Source organism: Aquarana catesbeiana, linkage group LG08, assembly GCF_042186555.1.
Source record: "Aquarana catesbeiana isolate 2022-GZ linkage group LG08, ASM4218655v1, whole genome shotgun sequence".
Taxonomy (NCBI): Eukaryota; Metazoa; Chordata; class Amphibia; order Anura; family Ranidae; genus Aquarana; species Aquarana catesbeiana.
Genome location: NC_133331.1, coordinates 159184271 through 159208107, shown reverse-complemented (window position 1 = coordinate 159208107; position 23837 = coordinate 159184271). Strand labels below are relative to the sequence as shown.

The 23837-nt window shown below is 43.2% G+C and overlaps 1 protein-coding gene across 8 annotated transcripts in view; it reads left to right on the top strand.

Annotated features, from left to right (window-relative positions):
• The window catches only part of GBF1 (golgi brefeldin A resistant guanine nucleotide exchange factor 1), a 385214-nt gene that overhangs the window by 275076 nt on the left and 86301 nt on the right, over nucleotides 1–23837 (top strand). For all 8 annotated transcript variants that reach the window (XM_073596625.1, XM_073596624.1, XM_073596623.1 and 5 more), the window contains 2 exons: nucleotides 5773–5893; nucleotides 16982–17053. In XM_073596625.1, coding sequence (XP_073452726.1) covers nucleotides 5773–5893; nucleotides 16982–17053 — 193 coding nt within the window. The remainder of the gene's footprint in view (nucleotides 1–5772; nucleotides 5894–16981; nucleotides 17054–23837) is intronic.

Here is a 23837-nt window from a genome sequence, read left to right as displayed (position 1 = left end):
CGGTGTACCAAAAGCAGATTGCCCACAAGTACTTGGCTGTGACACACCTAATTCTACACCTTCATTCCTCTCAGTGCAGGTCTCAGAGAGGACTGAAGGTATAGTGGGGTTGGAGATCTCAGCTGATGAGGAGCAAGGAGAGGTCCTCTTTGTTCTTTGGTGTGGGTCTTTTAGATACGCTTGCCAACGAACTGCATGGCAGGTCAACATATGTCTGGTCAAGCATGTGGTACCCAAGCGGGAGATGTTTTGGCCATGCGAGATACGCTTGAGACATATGTTGCAAATAGCAGCGGTGCGATCTGATGCACTCGTCTCAAAAAAGGCCCACACCAAAGAACTTTTTGAATAACGCACAGAGACTGCAGCGCCCTGCACATGTGGAGCTTTGGGGTGTGATGCAGTCAATGTGCTGCCCTTAGGCTGGCCCCTGGAGAGCATCCTGCCTCGTTGGTGATGTGCCTCCTCCTCCTCCTCCTCTCTCCTATCAGGCACCCACGTTGAGTCAGTGACCTCATCATCCCCTCCCTCCTCATCACTGGAGCAAACCTGGCAGTATGCTGCAGCAGGGGGAGCATGACTGCCAGATTGCTGTCCTTCTTGGGCACCCCCTCTGTCTGCGCTCATGTTACTGCCTTCATCGAGCTCAGTATCATCATCAGAGCCTTCCAAACGCTGGGCATCCTCCTGGAGCATGTGCCCAACACTGTGGTCAAACAGTTCGAGGGACTCCTCAGGAGGACATGGTGGGGCTAGGGAAGGAGTCACTGATGACATTGAGCCGAGGGAAGAGGCCGCTGCTTTGCCAGACAAAGTACCCTGGGCATGGGTGAGAGAGGATGAGGAGGATGAGGACGGCTTGGTCATCCACTCGACCAAGTCTTCCGCATGTTGTGGCTCAACACGGCCAGCTGCCGAAAAAAAGTCCAAGCGTGTCCCACGGCCACATGCTGATGAGGATGCACCGTCTCCACGACCAGCACTAGACACAGAGCCTGCTTGCCCTCTCTTCTTGGCTTGTGACTGTCTGCCTCTCCTTCTTGGCCTTCCAGACATACTAATGGCCTGTAGCTGCACTAAGCTGGGATATGTATATATATATATATATGTACTGATACTGCAGCTAGCAAAATCAACTGCCTGCCTGTAGTATGAGAACACCACCAACCTTCTACAGGTAGCTTTAGCTGAACACTGTGAGGTGGACGCACCCCACTAACTTGTAGGTTTAGCTGAACACTGTGAGGTGGACGCACCACACTAACTTGTAGGTTTAGCTGAACACTGTGAGCAGGACGCACCCCACTAACTTGTAGGTTTAGCTGAACACTGTGAGCAGGATGCACCCCACTAACTTGTAGGTTTAGCTGAACACTGTGAGCAGGACGCACTGCACTAACTGTAAATAGTCTAGCTGCTTGACTGTGGTACTAATAGGATCAAAAGAACACCAGTAATTTTCTTCAGGTAGCTGTATATACTGTAACAAGACAAGCCTGCCTGTCAGTAAGAAGACAACAGGAACGGATCTAGCTGAACACTGTGAGCAGGATGCACTGCACTAACTTGTAGGTTTAGCTGAACACTGTGAGCAGGACGCACCGCACTAACTTGAAGGTTTAGCTGAACACCGAGCAGGACCCACCCCACTAACTTTTGTAGGTTTAGCTGAACACTGTGAGCAGGACGCACTGCACTAACTGTAAATAGTCTAGCTGCCTGACTGTGGTGCTAATAGGATCAAAAGAACACCAGTAATTTTCTTCAGGTAGCTGTATATACTGTAACAAGACAAGCCTGCCTGTCAGTAGGAAGATAACAGGAACGGATCTAGCTGAACACTGTGAGCAGGACGCACTGCACTAACTTGTAGGTTTAGCTGAACACTGTGAGGTGGACGCACCACACTAACTTGTAGGTTTAGCTGAACACTGTGAGCAGGACGCACCCCACTAACTGTAAATAGTCTAGTTGCCTGACTGTGGTACTAATAGGATCAAAAGAACACCAGTAATTTTCTTCAGGTAGCTGTATATACTGTAACAAGACAAGCCTGCCTGTCAGTAAGAAGATAACAGGAACGGATCTAGCTGAACACTGTGAGGTGGACGTACCACACTAACTTGTAGGTTTAGCTGAACACTGTGAGCAGGACGCACTGCACTAACTGTAAATAGTCTAGCTGCCTGAATGTGGTACTAATAGGATCAAAAGAACACCAGTAATTTTCTTCAGGTAGCTGTATATACTGTAACAAGACAAGCCTGCCTGTCAGTAAGAAGATAACAGGAACGGATCTAGCTGAACACTGTGAGCAGGACGCACTGCACTAACTGCAAATAGTCTAGCTGCCTGACTGTGGTACTAATAGGATCAAAGGAACACCAGTAATTTTCTTCAGGTAGCTGTAAATACTGTAACAAGACAAGCCTGCCTGTCAGTAGGAAGATAACAAGAACGGATCTAGCTAAACTGAATACAGTGTGTATGTATATATATATATATATATATATATATATATATATATATATATATATATATATATATATATATATATATATATATATATGCAACACCTGGGATGCATATATATACACAATACACTGTAAGTGCAGCTAACTGACTGTTCTGCCTAATCTATCTAACTCAAATCAAATGTCTCTGTCTGTCTCTCTCTCTCTCTCTCTCTCTCTCTCTCTCTCTCTCTCAATGAACGCCGGAACACACACTACACAGGGCCGCCGTGCAGGCGGCCTTATATAGTGTGGGGCGTGTACTAAATCCCCTGAGCCATAATTGGCCAAAGCCTCCTTGGCTTTGGCCAATTATGGCTCTCTGTTCAGGCGGCGCTGTGATTGGCCAAGCATGCGGGTCATAGTGCATGCTTGGCCAATCATCAGCCAGCAATGCACTGCGATGCCGCAGTGAATTATGGGCCATGACGCGCCACACGAATTTGGCGCGAACGGCCCATATCGTTCGCAATTCGACGAACGATCGAACAGCCGATGTTCGAGTTGAACATGGGTTCGACTCGAACACGAAGCTCATCCCTATCTGGGATAATGTTATTGGGATCATCTGAAACTTATATAGTATTTCCGGGCGTATTACCATCTTATGTATGTTCATCCTATCCAAGAGAGTGGTCTTATGACTATTCTTTTAAGTTCCATCTTAATCTCGTTTAATAATGGGATATAGTTTGCTTGATATAATTTCCCTATACAAGAAGTTACTTTTATTCCAAGATAATTTAAATCTGTTTGTAAAGGGAACTCTCCCTGCAAAGCTTTGTTAACCGTTTATTATATTTAAGATTTAATATCTCTCAGATATGATCTGGGTTAAATGAGAGTTCTTCGACCATGAGTGAAAGCTTTAACACAATAACAAAAATGTATTGTTATATAGTAAAGTAGGCCTAGACCGATGCATACAATCTATCTATTTGTACAGGGAAAGGGTAAAAATCATGGATTACACAAAAGAATACAGAGTATATACCTTACAACATTAATCTACCAGCAGTAGGACATAAGACTTAGGACCCACATATTTAGATATAAGTACAAGGGAGATTTCCCATATTCACTATTCCCATAGAGGTTCCATTCACGTGACCTCTCTGCCAAAGAGTGTGTGTTTCCCTCCCATCTTGTCTGTGTATATCATTACAGGGTGATGCCTCATTGGTTGGCATGGCGTGGCTCTGATTGGTGGGCTTCTCTATTCCTGGTTAAGGACTGGCTACATCTCCAATCCCTATACTTTGCATAAGTCAGCCCCTTTTAATGCAAATCCTTGTGACTATTCTGAGCTTGAGATTAACCACTTACCGACCAGCTTCTGTACATATACGTCGGCACTTTGAAGAGGGATATCTCGGTAACGGCAGCAGCTGCTGCCCCAACCGAGGTATCCATCTTTACAGGAGCCGGTCGTGTTTTACGATAATGGTGGTCCCCGCGGCGGATTCGCCGCAAGATCACAGTTATCGGCGGCGGGAGAGGTGCCGCCCCCCTCCCGCCGCTCTCCCGCGCCCTCTGCCGCTTACCGGATCCGTCGGTAGCGGTGGGGGCGATCAGAACCTGTCAGTTCTTCAGTATGGAGACGAGAGAAGCTAAGATGGCGCCCAACCGTCTCCATACCATAGGACGGCAGCTCTGCCCATATGTCTTGAAGGCATTTTTTTTGTGTAAATTTTTTTAAACAATTTTTTTTTTTTTTTTTTGCATTTTAGTGTAAATATGAGATCTGAGGACTTTTTGACCCCAGATCTCATATTTAAGGGATGTTTACATTCCTTGTGATGGGAATAAAAGTGATCCAAATTTTTTTTTTTTTTTTTTTTAAAACAGTGAAAAAATCTTTAAAATAAAATAAATAAGAAAAAAAAATTTTTTTTTAAAGTACCCTGTCACGACAACAGTGGTCAGACCACACATTTGAGGTATCGCCGCGACCAGTAGAACGAGAGCAATAATTCTAGCCCTAGACCTCCTCTAACGCAAAACATGCAACCTGTAGAATTTTTTAAACGTCGCCTATGGAGATTTTTAAGGGTAAAAGTTTGACGCCATTCCACGAGCGGGCGCAATTTTGAAGCGTGACATGTTGGGTATCAATTTACTTGGCGTAACATATTTCACAATATAAAAAAAAAGTTGGGCTAACTTTACTGTTGTCTTATTTTTTTATTCAAAAAAGTGAATTTTTCCCAAAAAAAGAGCGCTTAGAAGACCGCTGGGCAAATACGGTGCGAAAAAAGTATTGCAATGACTGCCATTTTATTCTGTAGGGTGTTAGAAAAAAAACAATATATAATGTTTGGGGATTCCAAGTTATTTTCAAGCAAAAAAACCTGTTTTAAACATGTAAACGCCTAAAATCCAAAACAAGGCTAGTCCTTAAGTGGTTAAATTGACCTAGTTAAGTATTGATTGTGGGTTGGCCTCCCTTCATTGCATATCCAAACATGGGATCATTTGAAGTGAATATGTGTAGAACAATGAATTTGGGTTCCATTGTTTAAATACACAAGCCTAGGCACCGATTTGTCTGGTCTAACAGACACCTGTCTAGCTATGTTGCACGCCCTGCATAGATACAAGCTAAATGAAATATATTCATAATTACAATATTTTACAGTTAATGGAGATTTAACATAAACTCATAATTAAAGCTTGACATGTTAGGTATCTATTTACCTAGCATAACATCATCTTTCACATTATACAAAAAAATTTACTTATTTTTTTTTTTTTTTTTTTAATTCATTAAAGTGTATTTTTTTCAAAAAAATTGCATTTTAAAGACCGTTGCGCAAATACTGTGTGACGTAAAATATTGCAATGACCGCCATTTTATTTTCTTGGGTCTCTGCTTAAAAAAAAATATCTGTTTGGGGGTTCCAAGTAATTTTCTAGCAAAAAAGGTAGATTTTTACATGTATGAGAAGTGTCAGAACTGACTCTGTATTGAAGTAAAGTTTCTGCTTTTTCTCTGACTCCTGGTCTTGCATATCTGTCTGGGTCAGAGAGTGTAAATGTTAAAATGCATTTAGATTATGACAGCCAGGCAGCTAGCATATTCAGCAATGGGTAGCATTCATATTTCCGTATCCCCTTACCTTGTTTTAACCCACCAAGCAAGTGTCTGTGGACATCTGTAAATACTAGTCCGGTCAGTATGGTTAGCTTAACCATAGTGTTTTTTAAAGAATACTCTTGTCCTGTGATTGAGTTCAACTTTTTTTTTTTTTTTTTGTAGTGGGGAGTCATCTGTCCTAAGTTTTGTCAGTTGGCTAACCCTGAGTGGCACTGAGCAGTCAAGTCTGAGAGGACCTACTGAAAACCAAGAATCCAAGAAACTAGCATTGGAGTGTATAAAGGTATGTCAAATAAGAACATGATGAGGGCAATTCAACAATATGGGTATGGGGGCCTTGATAAAGCATAATTTATGAAAGCATTACGTCAGTTTTTTTTTAACAGTTACAGATATAAGCCCCGTACACACGGGTCGAATGTCGGGAGACAGCGGCCGGTTAAAAAAAAAAATGTCCGATATTTTGCCTGTGTGTATGTTGGTCTATCTGACAGAAGCCGGCCAGCTTCTTTCGGACATGCATGCTGGAAAACCAGCAGCCGACTGTCTCCAGATCAATGCTCTCAGCCAATGACAGAGCTGATCGGAGTGTTCTGGCTGGGGGGGGGGGTCAGAACCCAACAGCTTTAATACAACAGTGTGTACCTGGCTTTAGGTAGTTCTTATTTGAACCACTTTCACATTATTTAGCTGTGGCTGCTACAAATTTGAAAAGAATTGTTGCCTTTTGTAGATCACAAAACTGGTCAATTAAAACCAGTGTATAGAGGCAGGCCAGAGTTATGGCCACACAAATGGTTATAACTAGAGTTGGGCTGAACACCCCCCAGTTTGATTTGTGCCAGAACTCCCGAACATCACAAAAGTTTGGACCCGGACCACGAACCCTATTAAAGTCTATGGGACCTGAACGTGAAAAATCAAAAGTACCCATTTTGAAGATTTAAATTCATGTTATTGGCCATAAAAAGGGTATGGGGGCCTGGGTACTGCCTTGGGGGACATGTATCAATGCAAAAAACATTTTTTAAAGGATTGTTTTTAAAGGAGCAGTGATTTTAATGATGCTTGAAGTGAAACAATAAAAATGAAAAATTCCTTTTAAATATAGTACGCGGGGGGGGGGGGGGGGGGTCCCTTTAGTCTGCCTGTAAAGTGACCCATCTGTACTGTATATAGAACCTGCTGCTGAAAAACTGACATTTTTAAAAAATATAAAGAAATTTAAATAGATTTTCCCTGCACGCTTTATTTAGTAAACAAGGGCTTGGGGAGCCAGTTTGTATGATGAGGCCACAATTTAGTGCATTCGGAACAAGATTTATCAGAAAGGGGAGGGGGAGCTGGTTGCTTAATTTTATTGTGTTTTTGTTATTTTGTTTTTCAACTTTTTAATTGCATTTTTGTCATATAAAAAAGGTAGAAAACTGAGCCAATTGGACATACCCTGGCTCGTTCAAAACATATAAAAAAGAAAACTAAAACAACAAAACTTGCTTCTATGCACAATCAGTTCACCACTGGCGCAAGGTGTTTGTATTTGTTTCATTAATTGCTAGTATGCAGTCCACTAGTATCCTAGCAACAAATGAACAGGGCTGAATTTGGTCAGAGGCTGAGTCTAATGTGGATGCGTAAAGACTAGTTCCCCATGGGTTCTGCCTTCCTTTAGGAGTGATGGCAATGTGTGGATTCAATGTCCATTAGGCAGCCCAAAAGCAGCAATGGAATCCACACCCACTGCAGTCCATTGTCTATCACAAGGCTGGTATAACAAAGGGATACGGTATATGGTACAAATGTATGAAAATGCTTCTCTTAAATTATTTGATCAATTGTGTGGGGAATTTGATCTCCCACATCAAAAGGTTTTTCAGTACCTCCAGTTAAGACATGCCACCAAGTCTCAAACTCGTTCACATACTCTGCAATATAGCAGGTCCACTGTTGTCTCTAAACTTCAGAGTAGTGGTACTAAGGTCTTATTTGCCAATTTCACTCCACTCTTCACTCCACACGCTAAGTTCCAAACATTGGTGGTGGTTTTGGCTAAAGAGCAGTGGTCCAAAGATTTGGGCCCTGTAACAGAACACCAGTGGGAGGTGATGTTGTCTGAACTTTCACAGATTAGCTCATCCCCCACCCACACACAGTTATTTGTTCTGCAGTCGACATACCACACTCCAGAAAAACTGCTTGGCATTGGAGAGAGAATCCCTTTGTCCTAAATGTAACAGTGGCCCTGCCACATTGATCCACATGATGTGGAGATGTCCAGAACTCCAGATACTGGAAAGAGGTTCTGACTATAAGATCCGTCTTTCAGGTTGCCTTAACAGAAGATCCAGAAAATATATGATGTCCCCATCACTCAAGTGTTATTTGAAGCCTGCAAATTAATTGCCCAAAAATTGTTATTCCCCCCCCATTTCCCCACCATGGAGGAACTGAAAACACAAATTATACTATATCTAAAGAAAAGCTAATCTACCAACACAGAAATTGCCCAAACAAATTTGAAAATTGTGAAAAAAGGTGGCTTGCTACCCCAGATTTAGCTCCGACTTCGTTAATTCTAAATAGATTATTGTCTTAAAAGAGGCGGAGACTGGCTGGTGTTTCCTATATTGGAGGGTATGTAGGTATTAAAGATGATCAGCCAGTTATTATATTGCTTTTGGCTGTGTGAAATATATGTGGGATTTGGAAGGCAAGGCACAGAGTGTGTGGTTTTTGTTTTGGTGTTTAGTAAATTTGTATTGAGCTTTCTTTTTGGTTACATATAAGAGTGATTTAAGAAGGTATTTGGATAAATTTTTTCTAGAAGGCTTACAATTATATTGACATTTAATTGTAACTAAGATACTGGATAAGATACTGGATTGTACAATTGTAGGTATTGTAAGAGAAATGTTTAAACAGTAAGAGAAATGTTTAAACATGTATAAAAAAAAAAATATTGGGGAAAAAAAACAAGGCAGCCAGACCTGATTGCGAGCTAGTTTCTGATTTTTCAACAGCAGGTCGCCTCCCTTGTGGTTACCAGCCAGTGGCAGTGGGTGAATTTCATAGCTACTATTGGGCTGTCTAATGGCTATGGCAGTGGCCCACTGCCATCTGCTGTTAATCAGAGAGGCAGACCCAGTGAAGAACTAGTCTTAGAGTTCCCCATTGCCCCCACGACAAAACTCCTTAGCCAGTGCGCCTCTCTACAGTGTATTACATGCATACTGGCTGAGCAGGGAGCTCAGTAATGGTGCATTATATATATTTAATGTACAGGCTGTATTCAGCAGGTGGATGAACATGAACAGGTCATTGTGCAAGATAAAAGGTGAAGGGGTTATTATACAGGTCATCTACAGAGACGGGATGGAGATCAGAAGTACAGGAGAGGAGGGAAGTTAAAGAGTAAAAAAAGGAAGTTCCCACTTTCAGTGATAAGTCTCTCACAATGAATCGGTTGTTAATTTTATTCATGAATTTTTCAGAAATTACGATTCTTCTCCTTCCTCTGTTGAAACATGGAGAGGAATCCATACTGTTGTAAACGTTTTTCCACATGTCCATTTGTGATCGTTGTGATTGGTTATCAGTGATCACATGGCACAGAGCCGCTTGGATCAGCTCAGTACATTGTGTTTGTGAACTGAGCCATCCAATAACTGCTGCCCAACTGTGCTTTATCCAGTGCTGTCCATAAATGACACTAGGTAACTTAAAGTGGTTGTAAACCCCATTCAATGAATCTGACCTTGGCACATACAGTGGATATAAAAAGTCTACACACCACTGTTAAAATGTCAAGTTTCTGTAATGTAAAAAAATGGGACAAAGATAAATAATTTCAGACTTTTTCCACGTCTATTGTGACCTATAAATTGTACAGCTCAGTTGAAAAACAAACTGAAATCTTTTAGATGGATGGAAAAAAAAAAAACACTAAATGGTTGCATAAGTGTGCACGCCCTTAAACTAATACTTTGTTGAAGCACCTTTTGATTGTATTACAGCACTTAGTCTTGGGTATGAGTCTATCAGCATGGCACATCTTGACTTTGCAATATTTGCCCCCACTCTTCTTTGCAAAAACACTCCAAATCTGTCAGATTGTGAAGGCATCTCCTGTGCACAGCCCTCTTCAGACCTCCCCACAGATTTTCAATCGGATTCAGGTCTGGGCTCTGGCTGGCCCATTCCAAAACTTGAATCTTCTTCTGGTGAAGCCATTCCTTTGTTGGTTTGGATGTATACTTTGGGTTGTTGTCATGCAGAAAGATGAAGTTCCTCCTCATGTACAGCTTTCTAGCAGAAGCCTAAAAGTTTTGTGCTAATATTGACTGGTATTTGGAACTGTTCATAATTCCCTCTACCTCTTCCAGCTGAAGAAAAACAGTCCTGCAGCTCCTTTAATGTTGCTGTAGGCCACTTGGCAGCCTCCCTGCCCAGTTTTCTTCAAGTCTTTTCATCAGTTTTGGAGGGATGGTCCAGTTCTTCATAAATGTCACTGTTGTGCCATGTTTTCTCCACTTGATGATGTCTGTATATTGGATGCCTTGGAAATTCTTTTGTACCCTTCTCCTGACTGATACATTTTAACAATAAGATCCCTCTGATACTTTGGAAGCTCTCTGTGGACCATGGCTTTTGCTGTAGGATGCGACTAAGAAAATGTCAGGAAAAACCTACTAGTACAGCTGAACTTTATTTGGGGTTAATCAGAGGCACTTTAACCACTTCAGCCCCGGAAGGTTTTACCCCCTTCCTGACCAGAGCACTTTTTACAATTCGGCACTGCGTCGCTTTAACTGCTAATTGCGCGGTCATGCAATGCTGTACCCAAACGAAATTTGCGTCCTTTTCTTCCCACAAATAGAGCTTTCTTTTGATAGTATTTGATCACCTCTGCCGTTTTTATTTTTTGCGCTATACACGGAAAAAGACCGAAAATTTTGAAAAAAAAATGATATTTTCTACTTTTTGTTCTAAAAAAAATCCAATAAACTCAATTTTAGTCATACATTTAGGCCAAAATGTATTCGGCCACATGTCTTTGGTAAAAAAAATGTCAATAAGTGTATATTTATTGGTTTGCGCAAAAGTTATAGCGTCTACAAACTAGGGTACATTTTCTGGAATTTACACAGCCTTTAATTTATGACTGCCTATGTCGTTTCTTGAGGTGCTAAAATGGCAGGGCAGTACAAAACCCCCACAAATGACCCCATTTTGGAAAGTAGACACCCCAAGGAATTTGCTGAGAGGCATGTTGAGCCCATTGAATATTCATTTTTTTTGTCCCAAGTGATTGAACAATGACAAAAAAAAAAAAAAAAAAAATTACAAAAAGTTGTCACTAAATGATATATTGCTCACACAGGCCATGGGCATATGTGGAATTGCACCCCAAAATACATTTAGCTGCTTCTCCTGAGTATGGGGATACCACATGTGTGAGACTTTTTGGGAACCTAGCCGCGTACGGGGCCCCGAAAACCAATCACTGCCTTCAGGATTTCTAAGGGCGTACATTTTTGATTTTACTCCTCACTACCTATCACAGTTTTGAAGGCCATAAAATGCCCAGATGACATAAAACCCCCCCAAATGACCCCATTTTGGAAAGTAGACACCCCAAGCTATTTGCTTTGAGGCATGTTGAGTCCATGGAATGTTTTATATTTTGACACAAGTTGCGGGAAAGTGACAAATTTTTTTTTTTTTTTTTTGCACAAAGTTGTCACTAAATGATATATTGCTCACACAGGCCATGGGCATATGTGGAATTGCACCCCAAAATACATTTAGCTGCTTCTCCTGAGTATGGGGATACCACATGTGTGGGACTTTTTGGGAGCCTAGCCGCGTACGGGACCCCGAAAACCAATCACTGCCTTCAGGATTTCTAAGGGCGTACATTTTTGATTTTACTCCTCACTGCCTATCACAGTTTCGGAGGCCATGGAATGCCCAGGTGGCACAAACCCCCCCCCAAATGACCCCATTTTGGAAAGTAGACACCCCAAGCTATTTGCTGAGAGGCATGGTGAGTATTTTGCAGCTCTCATTTGTTTTTGAAAATAAAGAAAGACGAGAAAAAAAATTTTTTTTTTTCTTTTTTCAATTTTCAAAACTTTGTGACAAAAAGTGAGGTCTGCAAAATACTCACTATACCTCTCATCAAATAGCTTGGGGTGTCTACTTTCCAAAATGGGGTCATTTGGGGGGTTTTTTTGCCACCTGGGCATTCCATGGCCTCCGAAACTGTGATAGGCAGTGAAGAGTGAAATCAAAAATTTACGGCCTTAGAAAGCCTGAAGGCGGTGCTTGGTTTTCGGGGTCCCGTACGCGGCTAGGCTCCCAAAAAGTCCCACACATGTGGTATCCCCGTACTCAGGAGAAGCAGCAGAATGTATTTTGGGGTGTAATTTCACATATTCCCATGGCATGTTTGAGCAATATATCATTTAGTGACAACTTTGTGCAAAAAAAAATAAAAAAAATAAAAAATTGTCTCTTTCCCGCAACTTGTGTCACAATATAAATTATTCCATGGACTCAACATGACTCTCAGCAAATAGCTTGGGGTGTCTACTTTCCAAAATTGGGTCATTTGGGGGGGTTTTGAACTGTCCTGGCATTTTATGCACAACATCTAGAAGCTTATGTCACACATCACCCACACTTCTAACCACTTGAAGACAAAGCCCTTTCTGACACTTATTGTATACATAAAAAAATAATTTTTTTTTGCAAGAAAATTACTTTGAACCCCCAAACATTATATATTTTTTTTAAAGCAAATGCCCTACAGATTAAAATGGTGGGTGTTTCATTTTTTTTTTTTCACACAGTATTTGCGCAGCGATTTTTCAAACGCATTTTTTGGGGAAAAAACACACTTTTTTACATTTTAATGCACTAAAACACACTATATTGCCCAAATGTTTGATGAAATAAAAAAGATGATCTTAGGCCGAGTACATGGATACCAAACATGACATGCTTTAAAATTGCGCACAAACGTGCAGTGGCGACAAACTAAATACATTTTTAAAAGCCTTTAAAAGCCTTTACAGGTTACCACTTTAGATTTACAGAGGAGGTCTACTGCTAAACTTACTGCCCTCGATCTGACCTTCGCGGCGATACCTCACATGCATGGTGCAATTGCTGTTTACATTTGACGCCAGACCGACGCTTGCGTTCGCCTTAGCGCGAGAGCAGGGGGGACAGGGGTGCTTTTTTTTTTTTTTTTTTTTTTTTTCTTTTTTTTTTTTCTTTATTATTATTATTTTTTTATCTTATTTTTAAACTGTTCCTTTCATTTTTTTTTTTTTTTTTTAATCATTTTTATTGTTATCTCAGGGAATGTAAATATCCCCTATCATAGCAATAGGTAGTGACAGGTACTCTTTTTTGCAAAAATTGGGGTCTATTAGACCCTAGATTTCTCCTCTGCCCTCAAAGCATCTGACCACACCAAGATCGGTGTGATAAAATGCTTTCCCAATTTCCCAATGGCGCTGTTTACTTCCGGCGAAATCTAAGTCATAAAATGCTCGTAGCTTCCGGTTTCTTAGGCCATAGAGATGTTTGGAGCCACTCTGGTCTCTGATCAGCTCTATGGTCAGCTGGCTGAATCACCGGCTGCATTTTCAGGTTCCCTGTTGAGACAGGAGAGCCAGAGAAAAACACGGAAGACGTTGGGGGGGGGGAGGGGCATTCCCTCCCACTGCTTGTAAAAGCAGTCTAGAGGCTAATTAGCCGCTAGGATTGCTTTTACATGAAAGCCGACCGCTGGCTGAAAAGAATGATACCAAGATGATACCTAAACCTGCAGGCATCATTCTGGTATAACCACTCAAAGTCGTGAATGGCGTACCTGAAGACAAAAAAATGGTTAACAATAAAGCACAGTAAACGGTAAAGTATAAAAAATTGCATACCTGAAAAGCAAACATGATAAAACATAATAACAATAAAACATTGCAGAATAGAATACAGTAAAAAAGAACAGAACAATAGAGAGAGAGAATAGAGAGAGAAAGAACAATAAAACGACAACTAATTTTTTTTTTATTTTATATTTTTGTATGTGTTTTTTTTTTTTTTTTTTTTTTTACACTTTTTTTTGTAACTAACTTTTATAACTGTAACCGGTTCCAGGTTCGGGTCTCTCAAAATGCGATGGCATCTTGGGAGACCCTGTGAAAGTGTGCCTAGTCTGTGCAATGCTGTACCCTATGCTAATACTCAACTAGTGCATGGTAGCGTTCAAAATATTCACCAATGCAAAGACCAGGATTGTCAGGACAGGAGGGACAATAATAGCGGGTGTCACGCCTATATCCGCGCTTGCTGCAGACACAACATCTTTTTTGGGGGGGTTCGTTGGGTAGGGGTACTCGGGAGGACATAAAGAAAATGCCTCTCATGCAGCCGACTGCATTTGGTTGGGGATGTGAATGGGGGAAGTACGGGCGCTGCAGAAGCGGTGGGTTCCCAATTAGGATTGGCGAATGCAGCAGGAAGGGCATTATGGGCACGACGGACCTGTGTTTGTCTTCTTGGTGGCAGCGGGACACTACTTGTGCTTGCCACCTCACCAGCTTGAACTGCACTTATGGGACTCGCCACGTCACCAAGTGTTACTGCAGTGCTGGTTTGACTACGACCGGGGTGTACTAGGCCGCTGGTGCTTGCCAGTTCACCAAAACGCTACCAAAAAAACTGTTAGCGATCGCAAGGATCAGGCCTGACTCTGCGAACGCTGCAGTTATGCGTTTAGTGTTTTGTAAGTGTCAGTGATCGATCGATACTGCACTTGGGTGGGCTGGGCTGGGCCGGGCGGAGGGGCAAAACGCAGGTGCTAGCAGGTATCTGGGCTGATCCAGCTAACACTGCGTTTGTGGGAACCCTAAACTGCTGGGGACGCTAGTATAGATCTGATCGGATCAGATATTGATCCAATCAGATACTATACCACTAAGGGAGGCGTATGCTGCGTGCGTGGGTGTTAGCGGTACTGGCGCTAATCTGACGCTGCCTGGGGCTGGTGCTTGCCAGTTCACCAAAACGCTACCAGAAAAACTGTTAGCGATCGCAGGAATCAGGCCTGACGCTGCGAACGCTGCAGTTATGCGTTTAGTGTTTTGTAAGTGTCAGTGATCGATCGATACTGCACTTGGGTGGGCTGGGCTGGGCCGGGCCGGGCGGAGGGGCAAAACGCAGGTGCTAGCAGGTATCTGGGCTGATCCCGCTAACACTGCGTTTGTGGGAACCCTAAACTGCTGGGGACGCTAGTATAGATCTGATCGGATCAGATATTGATCCGATCAGATACTATACCACTAAGGGAGGTGTACGGTGCGTGCGTGGGTGTTAGCGGTACTGGCGCTAATCTGACGCTGCCTGGGGCTGGTGCTTGCCAGTTCATCAAAACGCTACCAAAAAAACTGTTAGCGATCGCAGGGATCAGGCCTGACTATGCGAACGCTGCAGTTATGCGTTTAGTGTTTTGTAAGTGACAGTGATCGATCGATACTGCACTTGGGTGGGCCGGGCAGAGGGGCAAAACGCAGGTGCTAGCGGGTATCTGGGCTGATCCCGCTAACACTGCGTTTTCGGGAACCCTAAACTGCTGGGGACGCTAGTATAGATCTGATCGGATCAGATATTGATCCGTACAGATACTATACCACTAAGGGAGGCGTATGCTGCGTGCGTGGGTGTTAGCGGTACTGGCGCTAATCTGACGCTGCCTGGGGCGACGCATATCACCGCCAGGCGATCGGGGGGCTAAACCTTTATTCGGTAATAAACGGCGGGTGCCCTGACACTATAAAAAATAAACAAACTAACCAGCGTCACCCGTAACAGTTATACGGTGATCAGTGGTGAAAGGGTTAACTAGGGGGCAATCAAGGGGTTAAAACCTTTATTAGATAGTATATGGGGGTCCATGTCGCTATAAAACGCTGACGGCGAACCTAAATATTTACGTCTCTAACTAGCGTCACCAGCGACACTAATACAGCGATCAGAAAAATGATCGCTTAGTGACACTGGTGACAGGGGGTGATCAAGGGGTTAAAACTTTATTAGGGGGGGTTAGGGGGGTATCCTAGACCTAAAGGGGGGTAATATTCACTGCCCTAACACTGTAACTGTCACAAACTGACACTATGCAGTAATCAGAAAAAAAAAAAAATACTGCTAATGTCAGTTTGTGACAGGGGGGGGGGGGCTGATTGGGGGGGGATCGGGGGTGTAAAGTATGCCTGGCATGTTCTACTGTGTGTGTTTGTGTTGTGTGGACTTACATGTCTTCTCTCCTCGGCGCTGGACGGAAACTGCCAGACCGAGGAGAGATGACATCACATCCTCTGCCTGTGTGAAACTACACACAGGCAGAGGAGGATTCCCATTGGCTGGGAGCGATCGCGAGGGGGGGGCCACGATCGGATGGTCTCCCCCTCGCCTCCCGACGCTCCCAGTCAGATGCCGACCGCCGATGGCACCGGGGGGGGGTCCGATCGGACCCCCCGCCCGCGGGAGGCAGATCACGTACAGGTACGTGATTCTGCCTGCCCGTGCCATTCTGCCGACGTATATATACGTTAGGCGGTCGGCAAGTGGTTAAATGGTGGCAGGGGTGTACTGCCCCCACCCCCCCAAAGATTTAAGTTTGTTTTTCAACTGAGTTGTACAAGTTTATACGTCACATTAAAGGTAGAAAAAGTTCTAAAATTATTTCTTTATCTCGTTTTTCTTACATCACAGAAACCTGACATTTTAACGGGTGTGTATCCACTGTATATCTATAGTGTTTACTTCTCTCTCGCCAAAGCACTAAGTCCTGTGCCTTTCTTCGTTCCTCTGTTCTCAGCATGATAACTTCTGCCAAATTTTCCAACACAGGCGATAAAAGCAGCTGGAAATTTGTGTCGGGGAGGGAGCTTAGAGATAGATAAGCAGAGAGCTTGTCTATTCACAGCACAGCTCTGCAAGTTTCTTCATTCCTATGTGGAGGGGGGGGTGTGCCTTTCCTCCAATCATCTCGCACCGTGTATTCCCAGACTCCCCTCCCACTGCTGAATGAAGAAACAAAATTTGTGACAAGATGTGCACTTTCTAAACAGTGTAGAAAGCTGAAGACAGCAGCTATACAAATAAAAGGTATGTAGGAGGATTTGTTTAATCTCTGTGTATCATCTGAGGTTATTCATTTCACTGGGTATATGTGACGGTTTACATCAACTTTAACAGTCCACTTCATCATTGATAAACATTCCATGGTAGAAAAGCAGTTAAAGAACTAGCTTGTAAAATATAAATGTTTTTTACTTTTGCAACCTTTTTTCCATAGTCATGTGATCCAGAGAAACTCATTACAGAGAGCAAATTTCTCCAGCTGGAGTCCTTGCAGGAATTAATGAAGGTAAGTAATTCTGTATAGAACATTTTTTTTTCCATTGGAACATTCCCAGGGCCTCAGTTAGCCCATCTCATGAGCAAAGATCGCTTTGACTTTCCTGGGATCAGAGCACAGTGGTAATGCTACTAGTCAATAGTATTACTGTGTTATAGGGGTTGATTAACTTATGGCATGGTTGCATTCCGTACCATGTTTAATTATGGCTTTATATAAACAAATGTAATGACATTTTCAATAAAAATATTCAACTTTTTTAGATGGCATTAGAGCTGTACACTGTTTGCAATCTGCACTCTGTTAGCTGGGCAGGTGAGACATCATGAGTCTAAATGAGCCCTGATTTCTCATTAAAGGGCCTGTCTTAAAAATATTATATCACATAGGGGACGTTTTGTCCCCGTGTGACATAAAGTTTTAGTGAAAGTAAAAAGTCAAAACTATAGTAATACCCACGCACTTCAAAACCCCCCCAAATTTTGCCTCTCCTCTTCATAAGCGCACACAAAAAACTTCCACAAAAAGAACTAACCACGGATCGTCTGTGAATGTAGGCTGCCATATATAATATTTTTGTTTTTGGGCTTAATAGTGCTTTTAAGCCTTTACTATTTTCTATATACTGTACAATTAATGAGACAATGTGATGCCCGTACAGTGTATGCAGCACCGTAGCTAAGTGGTTAGCACTTCCCCCTAGCAGCACTAGGGTCATTGGTTTGAATCCCAACCATGGCACAGACAGGGTTGCATGTTCTCCCTGTGCCTGCGTGGGTTTCCCATGGGTAGTCCAGTTTCCTACCACATTCCAGAGACATTCTGGTAGATTAATTGGTTCCTGTCTAAATTGGATCTAGTGTGTATGTGTGTTTGTGTATGTAAGCTCCTTGAGGGCAGGGACTGGAATGCACAATATATATGTTACGCACTGCATAAACTGACAACACTTTAGAAGTACCTGTGGTAAATAAAATAATAAATGTGTACTGTAGATTATCTACATTTTGACTGCCATTGCAGGTGAGGTCCTTTTATCAAGCAAATTACTGAAATAATTAAATGCAAAAAAAGGCTGCATCTCCTTTAAACAAGCTCTATGCAACAGTTATACTGTTTATTAGCGACCCCTTTGCTCTGTGATCCCAAGTGTCCTACAACTGTAGATTTGCAAAAATTTGAGACCAATTTAGCCCTGAAGATGCACTGAAATCCCAAGAAGAATTATCAGCCCCTGCTGGAATACAGATTGCTATCCCCCCCCCCCCCCCTTATGGTTTAGAGATGATTTTGTCCAGGTTTGCACTTCCCATGAACCTGTTGTTTTGCCCTGCATGAGCAAAGCTCAAGTTTGTTTTAACCACTTGACCTCCGGAAAGGTTTTACCCCCTTCATGAACAGGCCATTTTTTGTTATTCAGCACTGCTCTAATTTAACTGGTACTTGCATTGTCATATCACACTGTAAGCAAACGAAACTTACATTCGTTTTTCTCACATATAGAGCTTTCTTTTGATGGTATTTGATTACCACTGGGTTTTTTGATTTTTTTGCTATATAAACAAAGAGAGACCAAATTAAAAAAAAAAAAAATCCTAAGTGTATATTGGTTTGTGTGAAAGTTATAGCGTCTACCAACTATGGTATATATATTTGAGAATTGATCAGTCCTGATGTACTTGCATGCAAAATAAAGAAAGACCCCCTGGTAAGAGAAACCTGGGGAGCAGAGGGGTTACTTTTGGTAACATAAAGATCATAGTAGAGTATAGTTCCCATAGCGAAACGTGTTGACGTCCCCAGCGCCACGTGACGCCATCCCCTGCAAGGCCCGCTGAGACTGGGGACCAGGATCAGGACGGAGAGCTAAGATCAGGTGGGGGTAGTGGCCCCGCCGAATGATGGACACAGCGGCTTGGCTCATCTCACTGCCAGTAGGAGTCTGCTGATATTATATCCAAGGAATCTGAACTGAGCTAACAGCGGAAGTTTCGGCTTGCTGGACGGTAGCGGTAATGTACCCTCCATTAACACATACATCGAGATATGTGTGTTTAAGTTCACGAACTGCCATTTAAGGCAGGTTAATACAGGTTATTTATTTATTTATTTATTTTTTAATAATCAGTATTTATTTTATTAAAAAAAACACATAGCTAGACATGTCTAACAATTTTGATAAGATATAAATTCTGACCTCGCAGGGTCTCTTACATTGTACTAATTCAGTTAAATAGGTTGAACAGAGGTACTTATCACAATAGTAGACTTATTTGGTCTCATAAACAGTAACTGAGTGGCACGTACCGGTTGGGGGTTATTATGAGAGTGTAGGAATACTTGAGTCTAAAATCGTTGTGAAGACTTTAGGTATAGGTGAGGTGTTGACCCGTCATGCCATGTAAGATATAGCCATGAGCAAGGGGTCAAAGGCTGGACATCTACCAAGGAGTTTGAGTGGATGGCTCTCCAACATGCGATCAGGGCAGGGGGGGGGGGGGGGGAGACTCTGTGGTCTCCATCAAACCTCCCCCTGTCCCTCACATGCCAGGTGAACCGGGTAGAAAATGACGCATTTATCCAACAGGGATACTAGTGTTCCAGTAACATCATGGGCCAGTTTCATAAGTATGAAGGTTAGTAGGGTCTATGTTCATCTCCAACAAATCACTTATTTTCCCAACCGGTAGTTAAATGGCCACAAAACAATCAACTTTAGGAGGGTATATGAGTGAGACAAAAGAAAAGGAAAACGGGGAGGAGGGGGGAGGGGATTAGGTCAGAGAGCTATCCAAGCGTACATGTGTTCCCGAAGGAAGGTTGGTCTATGTCCACATTGAGTGCACCACACCAGTCCCATCTTCCTCTCATGTCCAAATTCTATTGTCGAGGCATACCTGGAGGCCAGGTCACTATCTTTTAGGATCTCATTGTTCTACGGGTTGAGAGAGAGGGGTCCGCCAACTCTAGTAGAGCAATATCTAAGCTGGAGGGAACCTGGATAGGGTTGGAAACAAATTAATTCCAAGGTGCCCAGATCATGGAGTACTTTTCTCGGGAACCCTGGCAGGTTGCTATGCAGTCCTCAGCCTCTCTTACCGCATTTACCTTAGCAATCCACTGCTCTCGGGTAGGAGTACTGGATTTTTTCCAGTGAATTGGGAGTAGGCGCCTTGCTGCGTTTAGCAGGTGAGGTATCACAGTTTTTTTTATAATGGCGAAGTTAAGTTGGAGGTATATGCAGTAGTAAAAAATGCTTTGGAGAGAAAGAAACCTCTATCTCTTGTTACATTTTTTATTTGGTCTTGTATATCCTCCCAAAAGGGTTTGATTAAGGAGCATTCCCACCATATGTGGATAAGTGTTCCTCTGTGACCACAACCTCGCCAGCATTGTTCTGACACAGCTGGGTATATACGGGCTAAGTCCGCCGACACAGGGTATCAGCGAGACATTATCTTAAAGTTTGTTTCTTGAGTTTGGGAGTCTATGGAGGATGAATGGGTAAGGTAAAACAAATGGTTCAGTTGTATTTCCGTGAATTCCTGCCCTAAGTCGTTCTCCCACCATCGGATATAGGCGGGTTTAGTTTGAGGGGTGGCAGAACCTAGGAGTCGGTATAGTTCTGATACCATATGAGGGACAGGCTCCTCTCCAGTGAAGAGGCGTTCATATGGTGTGGAAGTGGAGGGATCCCTAATCGTGTGGCTATTTTTCTCGAAAAAATGATGTAGCTGTCTGTATCTCCAAGGGTTGAGTCGTGGGCCCTTACGTCCTACTGGTAAGTCTTCGTATTGCATTAATTTGCCGTCTCTCATGAATTTACCACCACTAGCGTTATTATCATACACCCATGGCTCAAAAAAATGGCTCTGCTCTCCCGGAGGGAACCATTGGTATCCACCTAGTGATGCCAGCGGGGACATAGGGGGGGCCAAATTCAGCAAAGGATTAATTCTGTCCCAAACCGACAACACCTGTGTTGTCAGCGGGGAGGTCATCTCAGATAGCCCCTTATATCCTTGGGGCAACCACGGTGCATAAGCTAAATTCCTGCCTGCCGGGGATTTCTCTAGGGTGACCCAAAGTTTCGGGGGGTGTGTGTGGAAACGCCAGTTTAGTATCCTCTGAAGGACTATGGCTCTGTAGTATCGTTTTATGTCAGGGATACCTAGGCCTCCCTCCCGCTTCGAGCGTTTAAGTGTCTGTAAAGCTATTCTAGGTTTGCGTGCGTTCCAGATAAAGTCAGATAACATGCTGGACAGACGATCAAAGAAGACTCTGGGAAGGGGGATCGGTAACATTTGCAAATAAAAAAGTATCCGGGGCAATACATTCATTTTTATAATGTTCACACGGCCCAGCCACGTAATGTCTGCCCAAAGCGAGAGGTCTTCTTTGACCGTGGTCCACAGCAGGGGATAATTAGCCGCATATAAGGTATCAAAATGATCTGAGTTGCACGCCTAGATATCGTAAGGATGAAGTGGTCCAGGTGAAGGGAAAAGCAGCTTTGGGGAGGCAGACAAATGGGGAGAATTTCAGATTTTGTGAAATTAATTTTGAGGTTGGAAATTGACCCAGAAAGCTTCAGTTCCTTCATTAGATTGGGCAATGATATTAGGGGGTTTGAGAGGTGGAACAAAACATCATCAGCATATGCCGAGAGTTTGTGTTCCATGTTTCCCACCTGAAGTCCCGTGATGTTCTGGTTGGCTCTCACAGTGCGGAGTAATGGCTCCAGCACTAGAGCGAACAGAGGCGACAGGGGACACCCCTGCCTCGTGCCGTTTCTAATGGGGAAGCGGGAAGAAAGTGTCCCATTAACCTTAACCTTAACCTGTGCACACGGCGTAGAATATAGTGCCAGTACCGATGTTAGCATTCGCGGGCCTGGGCCTAGGCCTAGTGAGTTGAGTACTGCTTTCAGATATGACCAGTCAATGCAGGCGAACGCTTTTTCCATGTCTGTTGATAGGATCAAGTAAGGTTGTGGGTCTGGACGGGAACAGGCCCAGTGGATAAGTTGGACCGCTTCTCTGCCCGTTATGAATCCTGTCTGGTCTGGGTGGATAATTCCTGGTAGGAGGTGTTTAAGTCTGTTAGCTAAAATTTTTGCAAATAGTTTTATGTCTAAATTAAGGAGTGAAATAGGGCGATAGCTTTGGGGGACGGCGGGATCCTTGCCCTCTTTCGGGATCACAGTGATGTGGGCCAACAGGGCCTCTGAGGGGATGTCTTTACCTGCTGCTATGGAATTGAAGTATTTGCATATAGGAATTGCTAATTGGGGGGGTTTATAATATTCCTTAGTGAACCCATCTGGGCCAGGGCTCTTTCTGTTGGGCAGGGATTCCACCGTCGCCTCTATTTCGGCTATCGTGATTGGGAGTTCTAAAGCTAAAATTTGGTCGTCAGTAAATGAAGGAAAGCCAGCTAAGGAAAGGTACTTCCGTATCGCATGTTGTCTAGCATCACACGCGGAAGAAGGAAGCACGGAATCCAAATTATAAAGTGTAGCATAATAGTCTCTGAACCCTGAGGCAATCTTAGAAGACTGCACCGTCAGCTGTCCAGAGGTAGAACGCAATTGTTGCACGTATGTCTGTGCTTGTCTCTTCCTGAGTGCCCACGCCAACATCCGTCCACATTTTTTCCCCTGTTCGTAGAATTTGTGGGACATGTAACGGAATTGTTTCCTAGTTTGTCTATCTAAAAGGCGAAGGAACAGTTCCCATAATTCCGTAAGTTTTTTTTTTTAACGCTTCGGGGCTCCTATTCGCTTTATGTTGCAGTTCAACTTTTTGTAAAGCTGTGTGTACTCTTATGAAATCAGCTTGGCGTTCTTTCTTAAGTCTTGTCCCTTGGGAGATTAATTCTCCTCGAGCCACAGCCTTATGGGCCTCCCATATTATCCCTTTACTTATGTCGTCGGATAAGTTCTCTCTGAAGTAATGAGTTAAAGTGTCCGAGACCGTTTTCACTACCACTTCATCGTCTAGCAGATTGCCGTTCATTCTCCACGTCCAGGTCCTGTGCCCGCCCGAAGACGGGGCAAAGGCTGCAGAGACCGGGGTGTGGTCCGAGATAGAGATGTTCCCGATAGACGATGTTTGAAGGAATTCCAGAGCGTGACAGTCTACATATAGATGGTTGATGCGAGTATAAACGTCATGTATTTTAGAGTAATAACTATAATCACGGTCTGAAGGGTGTAGTACCCGCCAGCAATCTATTAATAGATGAGATTGGAGGGTCTTGCGGAAGTGTTTGAGGAACGCATAAGAATGTGGGGATCTCGCGTGGGACGTGTCCAGCAAGGGGTCTGGGCTTATGTTGAAGTCTCCTCCGAGAATCAGGAGGCCTTCCCTGAAGTCTGCTAGAAGTGTCAGAGTAGAGTCTATGAAGGTGAGTTGGTCAGTGTTGGGGGCGTATAGTGTCGCAAACTTCTGCCCTGCAATGCTACCTTTCAAGAAAACAAATCTGCCCTGAGGATCTATTTTATTTTCTAGGTGTTGAAAGGGACAAGTTTTATGTATTGCGATAGCTGTCCCCTTAGATTTTGACGTCGGGGAGGTGCTGATAAACCACTGGTTGAAAAGGTATGTGGATAATTTAGGAAGCGACTGGGGTGTGAAATGAGTCTCCTGAAGGAAGACCACCTGCGTTTTTAAGCTTTTTAACTCTCTCCAGAGTTTACTGCGTTTATGTAGTGAGCAAAGCCTTCTGACATTATATGAGCTTACCTGTAACGTAGCCATAGGAGGAGACAGAGGTGGACAAGAAGTTCAGG